This window comes from Engraulis encrasicolus, chromosome 15, assembly GCF_034702125.1.
Source record: "Engraulis encrasicolus isolate BLACKSEA-1 chromosome 15, IST_EnEncr_1.0, whole genome shotgun sequence".
In the NCBI taxonomy this organism is placed as follows: Eukaryota; Metazoa; Chordata; class Actinopteri; order Clupeiformes; family Engraulidae; genus Engraulis; species Engraulis encrasicolus.
The window spans coordinates 8,656,014-8,672,682 of record NC_085871.1 but is presented as its reverse complement, the minus strand read 5'-3'; the positions used below and the strand labels follow the sequence as shown (position 1 = coordinate 8,672,682).

The 16,669-nt window shown below is 42.8% G+C and overlaps 1 protein-coding gene across 1 annotated transcript; it reads right to left on the bottom strand.

The window, feature by feature from the left end:
* Nucleotides 1-5,839: 5,839 nt before the first annotated feature.
* On the bottom strand, nt 5,840-9,555 carry LOC134463740 (uncharacterized). The gene is made up of 3 exons (XM_063216980.1): nt 7,481-9,555; nt 7,074-7,146; nt 5,840-5,986 (listed from the first exon to the last, which is right to left on the bottom strand). The coding sequence occupies exons 1-3, from the start codon at nt 9,422-9,424 to the stop codon at nt 5,901-5,903; spliced, it is 2,103 nt and encodes a 700-aa protein (XP_063073050.1). The 5' UTR covers nt 9,425-9,555; the 3' UTR covers nt 5,840-5,900.
* Nucleotides 9,556-16,669: the final 7,114 nt, after the last annotated feature.

Sequence of the window (16,669 nt, the reverse complement as noted above, 5' to 3'; positions counted from 1 at the left end):
TTCAACTCCAAAGAGTCAATATAGTCTATAATCTGTCATGTGACTCATCGATGCAAGCTGCCGTTAATATTTAAGCAATAAATGCTCCGTTCATTTTCTACTTGAGAGGAGCATGTTAATGGCAGCGCTACCAGACGGAAGTGTGTGTAGCTCTCCACCAGGGGGCTTCAGAGCTTCACACATGCACCGTCAGTGAGAACCAGGCTAGGCAACTGGGGTTCTTCTTGGAAATTATCCAAAGTCTTTTCTCTATCTGAGAAGCAATAGAGTTTCTTGTGGTCTCTGTTAGATTGCTGACTTGTCCTCCTCACTCCATCACCTATCCTCATCTCTGTGTTTACTTGAGGTGGATTTGTGAGGGGTGTTGACCCTGCACTAATTAATCATTTTTCTCTCTAAGTTGTATGAAGTGCCTTTGTGCCACTATTTTGACAAGACAAAAGTTTTGTCGCCTATCGAACATAATGTGAAAATGAGATAAGTCACTTCAAAACACTTCAAATACGCAGATCGGGTGTCATACTTAATCACTGATTCACTCACACCTCTCCAGAAGATCAACTTTGGCCTTGGGTGTATGTTTAGGGTCATTGTAATCACGGAAAGCAACACAATGAAAATCAATGGAGTTCAATGAGAGATGGTGACATATTCGCTATTCGTAGAGCAATACATTATTAACTTCATGATGTAATCAATGATAAAAGCCCTCACACACCAGCAGCATGCATGCAGCTCAACATAAGAGCTGTATCCCTCCCATGTTTGACTTTAGGCACCATGTATTTTTTTCCAAATTCTTCACCTTTAACACCAAAGAAGTCTCTCCCACTGTCCTGTCTCAAAAAAGCCAGCCAAGAGTATGTCAGGCCTAATTCTGACAAAAATGAAGGCTAATGGGACTCATACTCTGAAGTCAAGATCCCAAGATCAACCATTTTAGAACTGATAGCATCAAAACTATATGGTGTTGGAGATGAAGAATATGAAAAAGAGAAATGGTGCATAAAGTGAAACATGGTACAGATACAGCTCTTATGAGGAGCTGCATGCATGCTGCAGGTGTTTGAGGGCTTTTATCATTGATTAAATCATGAAGTTAAACATGTATTGCTCTAAGAATAGCGAATATGTCACCATCTCTCATTGAACTCCATTGATTTTCATTGTGTTGCTTTCCATGATTACAATGACCCTAAAAACATACACCTAAGGCCAAAGTTGATTTTCTGGAGAGGTGAGAGTGATTCAGTGATTAAGTATGACACCCAATCTGCGTATTTGAAGTGTTTTGAAGTGACTTATCTGCTCATTTTCACATTATGTTCGATAGGCGACAAAACGTTTGTCTTGTGAAAATCTGCCCTGTCTGTGTTCAATAAAGGGTCAATCTTTCTTTGGTGCATGACATTTATTTTTGTACATACATTTTCATTCGGGAGGGTTGTAGCTTTCATATGTGTGACTTTTGAAGCCAAGTGATTAATTGAAAGTCAGGTTATTAGCTGTTATTCCAAACAGATGGATAGGCGACAACTCTTTTGGAGGCGAGTGTAGAATTTGTAATATTTTATCTATTTTAATTTTCCTAAAGGCAGGATAAATTATCCTTCCAAACAGCACTGAGTTGAATTTTAAACTCACTTGATCTTCATAAGATAAGCCTTTATTTTCAATATTACGTCACGTGTGACTTCACGCACTGCCGGCTGCATTGCTGTTATCAGGACTGCTGTAACGCTATTTCATTAGCCAGATGCTTTCAGAGGCTGACTCGCACAAATGCCAAACCTGTAAGAAGGCTATAACTCCCAGGTTATTGTACTGTACATTTGATGTAAATCCATATCGGTCTCTCAGAAACCACAGAAATATTTTCAGGTTTCAGCCGACAGCAAGGACCATTTTGAAAATTAGCCGCCAACCTTATGGGCTGCGCTTGCTCGACATCACCCCGAGGTGAACTACATGCATGGGCCGAATGACAAGCGGTGCAGCTGTTTGTAGACTGGCTGTGATTGTGGATTGGGCCCCTATGTGTTACCATGGTGATGGGGCTTTTTTGTTTCCTGTTTTTTTGTTGTTGTAACATACGCTGTCATTTCCTGGGGAGGGGTTCATGGTGCAACTTCCTGTTCTTACACTATTGTGGTCTGCCCCTTATTATATGTGTTACTGTGGTTATGGGGCAATGGCATAGTTGTTTTAACACAGTGGTTCTCAAACTTTTTTGAATAAACGCCCCCTGAACCTCGTGGCAAGCCTCCCAACACCCCCTTGACCTGATCATAAGTCTGCCAACGCCCCTAGCATTAAAAAACAAAATGAACAAACGCCCCCCAATGGCAACTAAGCACCCTCACCTCTCGACTGTATCCTTCTCAGTGACCTTCTAGCCCCCTGGGGTGCTGTAGAACCACCGTTGATAAACACTATTTTAACCTAACCATACAAGGTGTGTTGAAAGGGAGAAAGGGACGTTCATGAAGAGCCACACCAACGCCTCCTGGGCCGACCAGAAACTGAAGGACAAGCAGGTCATCAACAAGCTCATCGACCCCAGAACAGGACCAGGGAACCCCAAGTTAAAGGTACCCCCCCATAAACCTCCAACTCCAATGATGGACCTTATTATGGCCCGTTCTTTTGAAACTCGATTGTCGGAAACTCCGGCTTCCGCCTCGGAAAAGTGCAAAAGAGGGGGTACTCAAATCGGGGTTCCGAAACACAAACTCGGAGCGTTTCTGTGTACTCCGAGTTCATTTAACATTAGTGTTTTCAGACGTTTGTATTGTCCCCAGATTTTTCAATAGAATACATTTACAACGGTTGTCTGGAGAACAACCTCGGATCTACCGACGGCCGAGTTTCAAAAGAACGAACCATTAGTACCCTGAAAGGGCGATGTACTGTACCATAAAGCAAATTCTACATCCCATGCATCACTGAATCGTACAGGTCCCATATTCACCAAAGAATTCACCAGACGCAATTCTACTTTAACCTGTTGCGGGTGTCTGTGTGTCATCCAGTCTTCCAGTGTAATGTTCATGGCCCTTACAGCCCCAACAAATCCTGATTCTACAGCAGTTCCAGATTCTACAACAGTGTGTGTGTGCTGGTAGGCCCATACTTCACACTAACGGTAAGTGTGTAACGGATGCCAACTAGTAGACTCAAGGCGTAGAATGACAACAACTTCCCTCCGGAAGGATCGTGGCAGCCTAACCTCACTGACTAGCACGTCTTCCTTCCTGTGCAGGAAAACCTCACAATACCTGGGGAAGTGTGTGTGCTTGTGTTTGAAGACTAGTTGGCTGATATTACCCTGCCAACGGAAAGGGTACGCACGCAAGCAAGCATGCACACATGCAGGAGAGATGAACAGACCAAGGATATGGACCATTGGAACCATGTTGTGAGGTCTGATGAGACCAAGATAAACAAATTTGCTTTAGATGGTGTTAAGCATGTGTGGTGGTTAACAAGTAAATTTTACCAAGAAAGTGCATCATCTGGCTAGTCAAGCATGGTAGTGGGACTGACATTCTTTGGGGATGTATGAATGCTGTCAACATTGGAAATCTGAATTACATCTATAGAAGGATGCATGTCAACATGCACTGTGACTACAGAAGCAGACCATGATACTCTCCATAGGATTTCATTCAAAACTCACACCCATCTATTTTAGCCAGGTGCAGACTCAAAAAGTACATTTTCAATGTACTGAAAGGTTGAAACACACACCGATGACCTCCCTTTTAATCCCTTTTCATTTCGAAATGAAAGAAATGAATGTAGTTGCTGCCAAAGGTGGTTCTACAATGTATTAAGCAAAGGCTGTGAATACTTTTGTAAAAATGATTTTTACAAAACAAAGATTTTTGAACAAAGATGACTTTGTTTTTTATTTTTTATAAATTTTCAAAACTGTCAAGACAACTTGTTTTTTACATGGTCATAATGGAATAATTTGTGTAGGATTTTGACAACAGAGATTCATTTGTAGCATTTGGAATAAGGCTGTAAGATGTGAAAAAAGTGAAGCGCTGTGAATATTTTCCGGATTGACTGTATTTACATTACGCTACATTAACCAAACCAAAGCGACTTACAATAGAAGACATAATCATAGCCAACATCATTACCAGATACAAACTACAAAGTACACAAGAAATATACTGAACAACAAGTGCAGATGCAAAGTAGTGTTATTATTATTTATTTATTTTTTTTAGGTAAGTAAATTAGATTAGGCCTACACGCACACACACATCATGTCAAGAGTCTGGCCTCGGACCAAGGCAGCTCAAGCATTACTATTGCTGTATTAGTATTGCATTATTACAAGCATTGCTGGTCAAAAGGGTTGTCAGATTATTCAACAGATTTAGACCCTTTTGATATTAACTTAATGTGGTTAAATGAAGGACATAAGGTGTGTGTTCTCAGGTCTGTGCTGCTGGAGTGAGACAACATAAACCAGGTGGCCATCAACGAGAATCACCAATAACACGCACTACAGGCTACTGGTAGCAGGATCAGTGTCCGTCAGCGGCTCAGGTGTGTGTGTGAGAGAGAGAGAGAGAGAGAGAGAGAGAGAGAGAGAGAGAGAGAGAGAGAGAGAGAGAGAGAGAGAGAGTCTGTCTGTTTCCTTCTGTCAGTCTGAGATTGTCTTTTTTGTCTGTATCATTGTCGGTGTCTGGCTAGAGAATTTGTTGCTTGGATAAGAACTGGATACGCGTCTTTGATGTTTTTAGTAGTCATGTGGCGCAACTACAGATGGTGCCACTATTGTATGAATTTAATTATTATTTTTGCTGAGTTTTTTTTTTTTTATCACTCCATGTTAATGGAATGTTTTCACATACAATAGTGACATTAGCTGTGACTGTGCCATCCTGATGTCTGTTACTAAAAACATCAATGACTCTGTGATGGAGTGATCATCACTAGGGTTGTGGGTGTGTTCTGACTAATACGCCAACGAGCCTGGCTCTTTGGTCTAGTGGTCAGAGCCCTGGTTTACTACTTCAGAAGGTCTGGGTTCGAGTCCCAGCTGGACAACTCTCCCCTTCGCTACAGACTCATAAACCAGATGTGTCAATATTATGTGTACATATTTATTGTGTTTTTGTGCAGGTGGATACCTCACTCATCATGGAGTTGGCTAACAAGGATGACAAAACCAACGACCACCTGTTCCAAATGCACTCAGTCACTATTCTTGACATTTGAAAGGAGGGAAAAAAATTCACGCACTGTGTGGTTTGTGTAAAGAAGTTTGAATTTTTTGTCTGGTTCACAGTCATAGTTACTGCGTGGTGATATGCACTTTTACAGATAACACTAAAGGCAGTGAAATTCATTTTATTGTTGACATATTGTTTTTTTTTTCTCGTGACTGGTTTGACATAAATTTGGCACAAAATGACTCAATAAAGCGTGTTTCAGACAATTGCTCACCAGTTCTGTTAGCTGGTGAGTGAAGGAAACAGTGTTCAACCAGTAAGTAGCATACAAAGGCATTTTATGAACAAGAGCTCTACACACCCTTTGCCCCTTTGAGAAAGGGTTTGGCAATGTGAATAAGCCAGACTAAATTCTCGAAGATAGCCGCAGTTGTGATAGCCAAACCATTATAGAGTATAGAGTTGTTCAGGAAAGTAATTCAGAAGGAGAATATACTTCTGCAGTCACATATTTATTTATAGATACAATGATTGTGGTATACAAATGCAGCATCAGATAGGGCAGTAATTTAAATACATAAAATAATAGCTTTGTCCAGAACAGAGGAACAGGGAGAGAGAGAACTCTGGAATTAGAAAATGTAAATGTTGGTCATTCAGTACAGACGATGACTTCTGAACTCTCCTCTTAAGTCTCCTTGTTGGTTAATGCCCTCTAACCAAGTGGTGGGATCCTCCTGTGATCTCTTCACTCTCACACACAACGGGGAGGTTGTTTCCTTCAGAACACACTAAAATCAAAATAAAATAATACATAGTGGGAAAAACAAAGGAAACGATAAATATTAATAGTATTTTTTTAAAGTAGATTTTCGGGTCAAATTTACCATTAGTAGGCCTATCTGTCAAGGAGGTCTGTTAATCATTTGAAAATGTGGAACAGTATTCCATTTATAGCAGGGGTGTCAAACATACGGCCCGCGCCAGAGGGTTCCATCCGGCCCGGATGTAAAAAAAATATATATATATGTATTTTTTTTAACTTTTTTTTTTTTTTTAATGAAATAACCGAAATGCGCAATTACGCCCCTCGGGGCAAAATCGATACCTGCATGACATTAACCCAATGGTCCCTCTGCTATACTGTATATATGTAGTAAAGTGCACATCATACTTCTATTATAAATGGTGAATTTGTACTGTAACAGGCATTTGATAAAGCTCATATATTATAGACCTCATATATAGAGATAAAATGCTAACACTTCTTATTCTCATTATATTGGTATTGGTTGTAATTAAATAATAAATATAATTGGATTTGTATTGGTTCCTATTAAGCTGAAACTGGAAACGGGATGTTAGAATGTGTGAAAATGCAGGGAATTACATCTAAGAGATACAACATTTTGCTGGGGGACACCCCAAGACCCCCCACCGAAATGAACTGTCCCATACTTAATTAATTTAAGGTTGGCAATGACTGAATGAAGTCCAGGAATTTTTGCATAGGATTATCAGTATTGCATTGTTTTCTACATATTCAACACACTTAAAACGTGATAGTACTGAACACTAATCCTCTGCTTTACGTTTTTTTTTTTTTTTGCGATGATGTTACTAATGCGGCCCGCTTGAGGTCCACATGGGCTGTATGCGGTCCCCGGACCAAAATGAGTTTGACACCCCTGATTTACATGATTAACAATGATGGACATTATTAAAGGAGAAATTATGTGTAAAATGAAATGTGTCATGTCTTGAGCCAGCCCTGAGCCAGTTGACTTAGGCCTACTGGTGTTTTCGAACAATATTTCTAACATTGGTAGTGGTAAAGGCATTATGTGAAGCTTGAGCAATCCCACTTTTTTTGCCTACCTTCATCACAACTTTGAGCAGGTGTACTGACTGCTCCGCATGCTGGCTCCACTCTGTTGGTTCTGCCAAACAGCTGTTTGAGATCAAATGAAATGTCTTAAGTTTTACTATAGTTTTTTAAACAATTTTCATCACTCTTGTACACTATGCTGCCCTACAAAGACAAAAAGCAATAGCTTCTATATCGCATTGAGAAGAAGTACTGTACGTGCCTCTTACTTCAGCCTATTTTTTATCAACCAAAATAAGATAAAGGCATCACCACTATCTAACATTATTACCTTTGTCAACTTAAAACATACTTGAAATTTGTTTTTCTCAGTTTCATTGTATAGTTACTTCTGTTTTGGCTTATAGGGCAACATACACTGTCCAGATAACACAAGCTTATAGCAATGATTGTATACCTTCTTGACAGAGTGCCTTCCCTTGAAGAAAGAGGACACTTTGGCTGAGGGCGGAGTCTTTGGAGGGCTGCTGTTGTTACTGTCCACTTTAGCCACTAATACTGCCTCCTTCCTGTTCTGGTTCAGAGCAAACACACCCACCATCTTCTCCTGTCGACACTGCCAGAGTAGCTCGTCGCATAGCAGACCCACTATGCTCCTGCTGAATGACAGCTGCCTGGCCACAAGGGCTCTACGAAGGTTATCCTTGGTCCCAAACTCGACGAGCAGCTTTGCGTATATGTCCCGGTAGATGTTTTGGACCATTAGCGACAGCGGATAGGCGTCTGTTTTATAGAGACCCGACATTGTGCAGAACTCAAACAGCACCCGGTTGGTGAGCGTTCGGGCCAAGGCTTCCATGGGCACAGTGAACTGGCTAATCTTGAACAGAAGCTGCCATACCAGCGTCGAAACCAAAGACTGATAGTCTTCCCCCCAGGGGTTTGTTGGACTGGATGTGTGTGGTGTTGCTACCACCGAGGAGACAATCTGTGTCGTTGTCACGGGTGTGATGTCAGTGGTGACTTCACTGGCCAGGCTGGAAGAAGAGAGTAAAGAATCTGTTGATGGAGAGGGTGAGGGCGATACGAAGCTGTACACCTTGCTCTTGGATAAGGATGCCGTCACATCTTGCACCAAGACCTCTGTAAACACCTGCCGAACCTCAGCGCACACCTTTGCAGAAGGTGTCCTGGAATAGCAAGTAGCTCTTTTGTTCTCCCCCCAGCGATCATGTAAGGAGATCAATAGCTCTTTCAACAGAGAACGAATGAATCTTTGGCTGAAGGCACGAATTAACTTTTGATCCCTCTCCATGACTTGGCCCTGCAGACTCCAGTCTTCCTCTTGAGTCATAGAAAGGACGGGGTCAGAGACAGAGTTCTCAGCACGAAAGACCGGGTGACCTGTAGGTGCTTCACCACAAGACGTGGCCTCCTCTATGAGATGATCTATGAGGTGTTGGATGAGTGGTTGAAGAATTCCACTTGTGGAAAGGGACCTAACTGTCTCCTGGACTGTTGCAGCACTGTCTACACACAGAACCATCCTTTCCATTGTGCGCCTTAGTGCCTCAACCGCAGAGGATATGTTGCAGCTGCATGTTGTAGTACTTATTCGACTGTCCTCTCTGTGAAGATCATTGAATCCAACATCCCACTGCTGCCGTCTTCTAGAGGTATGGCTACAATGTTGATTGCCGGAAGAGGTATTGGTTGCATCTTCCCGCTGAAAGGTGTTGTGTAGAGTTGTATCACCTCCGAGTTCAATCCTGAATGAGATGCCCTCAGGGCTGCGTCTGACACTAGCAGAACGCCATGGGTCAGATGCTTCAACCCTGGCTGTCTGGGCATGCTCTGATTCACAGACACTTGGCAGAAACCGTCCTCTGCACTTTCCAGTTCCCATGAGAGAGTTCACCTCAGTTGCGTTGGCGTGACCACAGCGCCCTGTGTCACCCATACAATTCCTGACTTCTTGGCCAGTCTGCAGGATACTGCAGGGGAGAGTAGGTCTACATGTCAAGGCAGAAGAGGCACCAGCCTCTGGTGGGTGTGGAGCCTCACACTTTTTGCGCTGATAAGATTTGGACATGCCTTCAGGTTCCTCTGGAGCAGACTTACATCTCAAGACAGTACAGGCACCAGGGACCTGGGGCTGTAGGATCTCATACTTTGAGCCCTGTTTTCGGGTGGGCAAATCCTCTGGACTAGGACTACTTCTAAAGGCAGTCAAGGTAGCAATCTCAGAGGGGTGCAGGACCTCGCACCCTGTTGTGCCCTGTTGAGTAAGCCTACACTTCAACGCAAAGGAGGACATGGCTTCTGAAGTCGTTCTACAATTCTGTGCAGACATTGGCATGGTTTCTGAAGAAGGTTTATGCTTCAACACATTGGTGGCCATGATTTCTGTAGTAGTTTCACATCTAAAGGCACCAGCAGCTCCTCCTTGTCCTCCTCACTCTTCTGCTGGGTTCAGTGGAAGTAAGAGGAGTAGCCTACTGTGATCTTGACCTCAATCACTGCTTGATGGAGGACCTGTAAAATGTCAAAGTTCCATTTATCATTTATTTGTAATACATAATGTGTGAGTGTCTTGCAAGATACTCAAAGGCACAGCAAATATACACCAATATACAAAATGTAAATTTTATTTCATTTATTTATTTATCAGTATTTTATTTCAATCTACACGGGCTACCGTATGTTTTTACACTTGGCTTTGTGTACTGTTGTAATTGTCCAATTTAAGTGTTTATTCTATTGTTGGTAAGACAAATTTGCTTTTGGGCAATAAAGGTTTCACGAATTGATTCAATCTGTTCCTTGTTTGAGTAACTGAGGTGTTCTTGCGCAGTCCGCCACTCATGGTTCGAGCCCCCCACCTCCAAGTCAACACTCCAGGAGTGCGTTGCAATATGCGACCTTGCCTCCTCCACTTGCCTCCTCCACTTGCTTCTCGTCATGATGACATCACTGACAACAGCATTATATTTCAATATCTTGCAAAAGCTCAATTGTAGAGTCTTTTTCTCATTTGCAATTGGGATGGTGGATGAAAAACAGTCCCTCAAAAGTTGTTGTGGCTAGGCTGACAGCTGGGAAACTTAATCGTTTTCTCCACGGAGGAGGGGCCAGGAGGCGGGACGAGGAGACAAGCGCAAGTGGAGGAGGCAAGGTCGCATATTAAAACGCACTCAAGGTTGTCTACGCGCTGTCTACGGAGAGTGCAGAATATCCTGCGCGACAGCCTCCATCCTGCGCGACAGCCTCCATCCTGCCTATCACTTGTTCCAACAGCTATCCTCAGGAAGAAGGTACAGGTCCCTTCAGAGCCAGGCTAAAAGACTGGCCAACAGACCAGACCAGGACCAAAAAGACTTTTGAATTTGCAGGACTGCTGCAGAACATTACTGCCTAAAACGTTATCCATCTATCCTTTGGACATTTCTGTGTGCGTGTGCATGCGATTGTGTTCAAGCACTGGTGTCACTTTTACCTCTCATTCACTTTACTTGAAAACCTGCTGCTACTTAGTATTGTACCCCAAACACAATTTCGTTGCCTTTTTGACAATGACAATAAACTCTTTAATCTTTTAATCTTGAATCAGGTTGGTATGGGAGTCACAGCACGATACCACTCAGCTAAAGTACCAGTCCAATCGCTCAGTGCTACCAATACCAGAGAGAGTAGAGAGAGAGAGGTTCCATTGGCCCATTATTTCCGGGTTCTATTATTGCAAAGGGGGGGGGGGGGATCCCCCTTTAGGCAGACCTAGGCAGACCTAAGGACTGTTCTATTCAATGCTAGGAGCATTATGACACGCCCCTTTAGGCAGACCGGAACCTGGTCATGTTAGGTGCCCATAGCAGCCTAAAGGGCTCTGCATACTTCACGTGCGCACTTTGTCGCGAGTGGCGCGAGAACCATTAATGACGTCATCACTTGCGACAGACTATTCATACTTTAAAAGCGCCTTGCTCGCATTGTCGGAAGTGCCCTCTGCTGTTCATGAGAGAAACGGCAGTATTTTTCGCAACTCGCAGCGTGAGTTCTACTGATGTATAAAATAGAAAGCCAAACACGGCTGCTGTAGGGCTACTGAACGTCTGACTTGTGACTTACCACATTGAAACATATATTTTTTGTTGTAGCCTACATTGCCAGATAATTCCAAGACCATGTGAGAGCATTGTTCTGGCGGCAGAATTTATAAATAGATTGCCGAACACAACCTGCCTCTGAACAAAGTAAACAATTGTTTCACTGAACAACATTTAAGAGAGACGATAAAATAACTCTATGACATTTTATTATCCTCAAAATGATGCAGGATCCATTCTGTAGTAGCCTACAGTAGTTGTAGCCTCTCTTCGCAACTCCTGCTTTGTCTGCCTACCTGCATGGTCGCTGGTGGCGCACGACAAGTTAGAAAAATCCTTGTGTGCACGACGTTGCGACACGCGCCGAATTTTGAGCTTACGACGGGGGGCGTGTCGAAATTTTAGGTCACGTGACGGCGCGCGCCATCGTCGTGAGTGAAGTATGAAGGAGACTAGCCCCACTCACGACAAGTATGAATCCCCCTTAAGGCATTGGCATATCTCTATATACTTAAAGAATCTCTGCCAATACTGTATGAGGCTTCAGGGGGAGATTTACTAATGTTCCATGTCACACTCTGCTAGTTGGCCTCCGTTACATTTTGGACATCTGGATGGTCACACTCGCTCACTGCTTTGTTCAGTTCTGCTTTCACTTGTGTCTGCAGTCCTTACATGAGGCAGTTCTCAAAACCTAGTGTGTGCATCCAAGTGTAGCAGCCTAATTAGTCACGCCCAGAGATTGGATACTTTTTGGTGAACTCTACGGAATATCCAATCACTGGGTGTGACTAATAAAGAGTATCCAGTCACTGGGCGTGATTTAGGCTGATACACTTGGAAGTGTGCACACCAGAGTTTTTGAGAAATGCCCCATGGTCTCTGTGTGCTTCAACTGTTATTATCTGCAGGAAGTCTGCATACTTCCTGGGGCCTCTGCTCTGGGTGTCAAATGTCAGGGCCTCTTTTCTACTGACGTCAGTGATATGGAGTGCATCCCAATATGTGACCTTGCCTCCTCCACTTGTGCTTGTCTCCTCGTCCCGCCTCCTGGCCCCTCATCCGTGGAGAAAACGATAAAGTTTCCCAGCTGTCAGCCTCGCCACAACAACTTTTGAGGGACTGTTTTTCATTCACCATCCCAATTGCAAATGAGAAAAGGACTTTACAATTGAGCTTTTGCAAGATATTGAAATATAATGCTGTTGTCAGTGATGTCATCATGACGAGAAGCAAGTGGAGGAGGCAAGGTCACATATTGGGATGCACCCATGGTTTGCCTTGGCTTCTGTGGTCATACTTTTCAACGTCGCTTTTGACTCTTTGGGGTGTCCATTCACATCTGTTATCAGAATGTTTGCCAAAACTTTGCATTCGCACTATGATGATAGTAGCCTAGTAAACTAGCGCCAGCCGCTGGTGGTCACATTTTTTTTTTTATTGATGATAGGATTTTACAGAATATAAGGCCTATGAGTGCAGAGAGAATATCCATTCAACTTTAATAAGCCAATACATCATGCATACTGTAATAACCATATTATTCACTGATTTGAAATATTGCATAGTGTGCCTTTAATTGAACTGGGCCACTCTGCATGTGGAGCACAACATATTTGATTAATTATTAACTAACTTCAGGGCAAGTCAATAAGAGGCTCCTCTGAAGCATGTAGCATGCCACAAAGTGTTCATGGATTAATGATGAAGTTGAAAATAACTTACTTGAGGGTGATGTAAAGGTGTATCTAATGCTGGATTTCAAATGGTGCACTTGTGCACTTCAGTGTTCATGTTTCAGTGCGTATGGCGTATTAGTTACTATTAGCGCCATTTGAGATCCAGGGTAAGTATGGCTATGAGATGAGAAAGGGTGTCTTTGTGCTTATACAAAGTATAATGCCTGTATGATGTCTGCTGCCTCTTCACGAGAGCTTGTATGCACAATGGCAACATTTACCCTGTAGGGACATGACCTCCAAGAGAATGCAAGGGACATTGACCGACAGTCCATGTTAGGTGGTGCACTATGATTGGCCAAGGCAGAGGGTGGTGTAACCAAAGCTCAGCCAATAGCAAGTGAATGGTGAGACCTGGCAGAAAGCATATAAAGAGGACTGACAGAGCAGAGTGATCAGACGCAGGTCCTCATCGTCAGGGCACAGATCTGATGTTGGGGGGGATTTGTTTGACTTGAAAGTTAAAAGCCCATTGGGAAACTCCAACTCCCATTGTCATTGTGACACAGCACTCCACAGCACACAAGTGAACACTGCACACTGCACACAACAAAATTGCATTTATGCCTCACCCGTGCAAGGGGGCAGCCCTCAGTGGCGCCCCATGGGAAGCCGTGCGGTGGGACGGTACCATGCTCAGGGTACCTCAGTCATGGAGGAGGATGGGGGAGAGCCGGCAGGAGAGGCGAACCGGCAACCTCTGGGATGCAAGTCTGACGCCCTAACTGCTCACCCATGACTGCCCTGACTTAGGCATATTAATTATTACATTTACTATTACTATACTATACGATTGTCCCCTCTTCTGTTTTTTTTCTACATGATTAATCACTGTTTAATGTAATTCCATCGATATTGCTTAAAATCTGAAACATATCCCCCCTTCTGGTTTTCTGACAAATCGCACCCTGCATAGGCCTACATGCTGTTTTTAATTCAGAAATAAATAGCTCAGTTGAGTTTACATCGTACTTTCATTTAATTCTTAAATGATAAGTGTTTACATTATGTTTTCAAAGCTGTTTTTTTACTAATTAAATTGAGTGATTTCTGAATTAAATATCTCAATGTAAACAAGCCATTGATCGACCGGGAGGGAGCCAAGTCTGCTGTCCTTTCCCCTCTCTCCCTTTACATAGCATTTCATTGTTTATTGTGTAGCCTATTTGTGTTGTTAAATTTGCGAGCAAACCAATATACATTCCTAGCAATGTTATACTGTTGATTTGGCTAATTAACTCTAACTTGATTGTTACAGTGGATTTAGAAAATACCTTTAAGTGCAGAGACTTCACTTTGCAGTCATAGTTTTAGATGCTGAATGGATGAGAGAAGATGCTGTACAGCCAGCATGAGCTTCAATAGGATAGCCCAATCATTAGGCATACTAGGCCTATGATTTGGTATTGACATGATAAAATCTAAGCAATAGCTTGCTGAGAAACGAATTATCAGGTCTATTTTTGTTAACTAAAACAAAAGACACAACAGAGTACAAATGCCAGGAATAATGACCTTGACCTACCTGATGGGGAAGCAGCGCCATGTAGGCTACGCATTTTAGTCCATGGCACTCAGAAGGCAATGATGCGCCATTTCACTGAAATAGATCATTATCCTGCCGTTTCTTTAACAGCATGGCTCACATTATATAAACACGACTACTCACAATTTTAACTCAGGTCAGCACTGCCCTGTTCAAATGCTTGTTAGATTCCTGTGCGTTTTGTTGCGTCACATGTGCTTGTGTGTCCAGTCGCGCAGCGTTCTACAAGTAGAATATTAATGGCTTCCGCGGCACTGTTCGTTCAAACACTCAACTTTCCCAACGCGATTTGACAGTGTTATGCAGAAAATACTGTGCTTGTGATTTAACGGTCTTTGGCCGATTGCACACAAAATAGCCTAGGCCTACACACTTTATTAGGCTATCCCCATAATTAGCCTACCACAGCAAGGTCATTTAAACTGGTACCCTGGTTCTCGCGCAATGGTTGAGTTGAACGGAAATGCACGAAGGGTCTTCGTGAGAGCTTTAAAGGTACACCGTGTAACATGTTTAGATTTTCATTTCCAAATCCATGCTTTTTCATTCACAAAGGTTAACTTTTTAACAAATAGCCTATTTACCACTGTGGTGGATTTTTGCTGGTTTACTGACCGCCTGGGGCAGCAAGAGCGCCCACTGAAGTTCTGACCTCAAGCAAACGGATCCACACAAAAACACACAATGTACTCAGAAGTTTAAGTAGTTGTTGAGAGAATTTATTACTTACAATTGCAAATAATAACAGAATGCCAAACATACATAGTAACACCAAGTCATGATGAAAGAGAAAAGTTTGCAGCCAAAAGGCCAACAGACTACCTTGTACCAACGAGCAGAGTGCTGATCAGCCCTGAGAAGATGCCTTCGGAGTGTGCAAGTCAATCGTCCAACAGCTTCTGCCTTTCTGGGGCCAGGGGCTCTGCTTTTATGCAAAAAGAGCCCCATGGCCCCTCCTATTTGATTTATGACGTACTTGAAAGTTTACAATTGTGGATTTCTATATCGCTTATGCCATTAAAAAATAATGATACATCAGCAATGCAATGTTTATCAAAATCCCTTATTCAACATTTCTTACTAATGGTGTTTTACTGGAGTCAACAGTTTTTTCTGGTAAACCCCATGTTTCTGAGTCGAAATATTGCTGATACAGGGCTTTGACCAACACTCCAACCCCTGGTCTGGCGTATGTCTGTTTATCTATGACCTTTTCAAGTTCCCCCTTTTTCATGGAAGCATAACCCCCGCACCCTCCTGCTCTCCACAGATAGCAGAGCTCGACGCCCAAAACAAAAAGACTTATTGTCAAAGAAACTGGATCTAACCAAGAAGCGTCATTTTGTTTCTTTTCCGGTATCCACTTTATGTCGGGTGAACGCCCCTTTAGGAGACCTTCGGTTAGGAGACCTTCGGAGTCCTGAGGTTGAGAATAAATCAAGTCCCCTTAGCGCTGTAGATGGTGGTAGCGCACGTCTTGAGCAAACACCTCAAAAATAGAAGAAGAAGGAGGGGACAACGCCCCCTTAGGAGACCCAACTTGAGCCCACGCTTTTGCATTGAGTGGGCGTGGTTTGCGTAATCTTTCTCTTATCCAGTATTTTTGCTTACTGTAAACTTCCTTGCTTATCTGGAAAACCCCAGCTGTGATTCTCCTTAGGCAAGCACACTGGTAGTATGAGGAGAGTGCTGAGTATGCATTTTTCCCCAGGCCCACACGCTCAGCAGGCCCACACGCTTAGTCTCACACTGGCCTGCATGCATACGTGTCCAGGCCTGTGACTTGCAACACTGTGCAGTACAGTGTTGGTTGACCTCTCTATGATATTAAGCTTTTTCTTCCCTGTGTGACATAAACAACTTATTTTGTTAGTTTTATAATGTTTTTTATTCTGCTGCATCACCGAAAATTACCACACCACCACCATCAAATTAGAATTTCCAGAAATTGACATGTTTAGCTGCACAACTTCTTGTGCTCTGGCTTTATTGGTTTATTCAGAAAATATTCATGAAAAGATCAAATGTGGCAATAGGCAGCATAGTTTCAATGAGCTGCATAGTTGCATTACCTAGGCCTACTCTGGCCACCCTGCGCTACCATCTTATACGGTGCACCATTAAGGCCTAGGCCTATTTAATTAGGCAAGATTCAGTGACATAAACAAAAAACTCATGTGATAATAAAAATGTGAAAATATTATAAATGACACTGGTTGGTCTTTAAAACTAAAAGATAAAACACACAGGCAATGAAA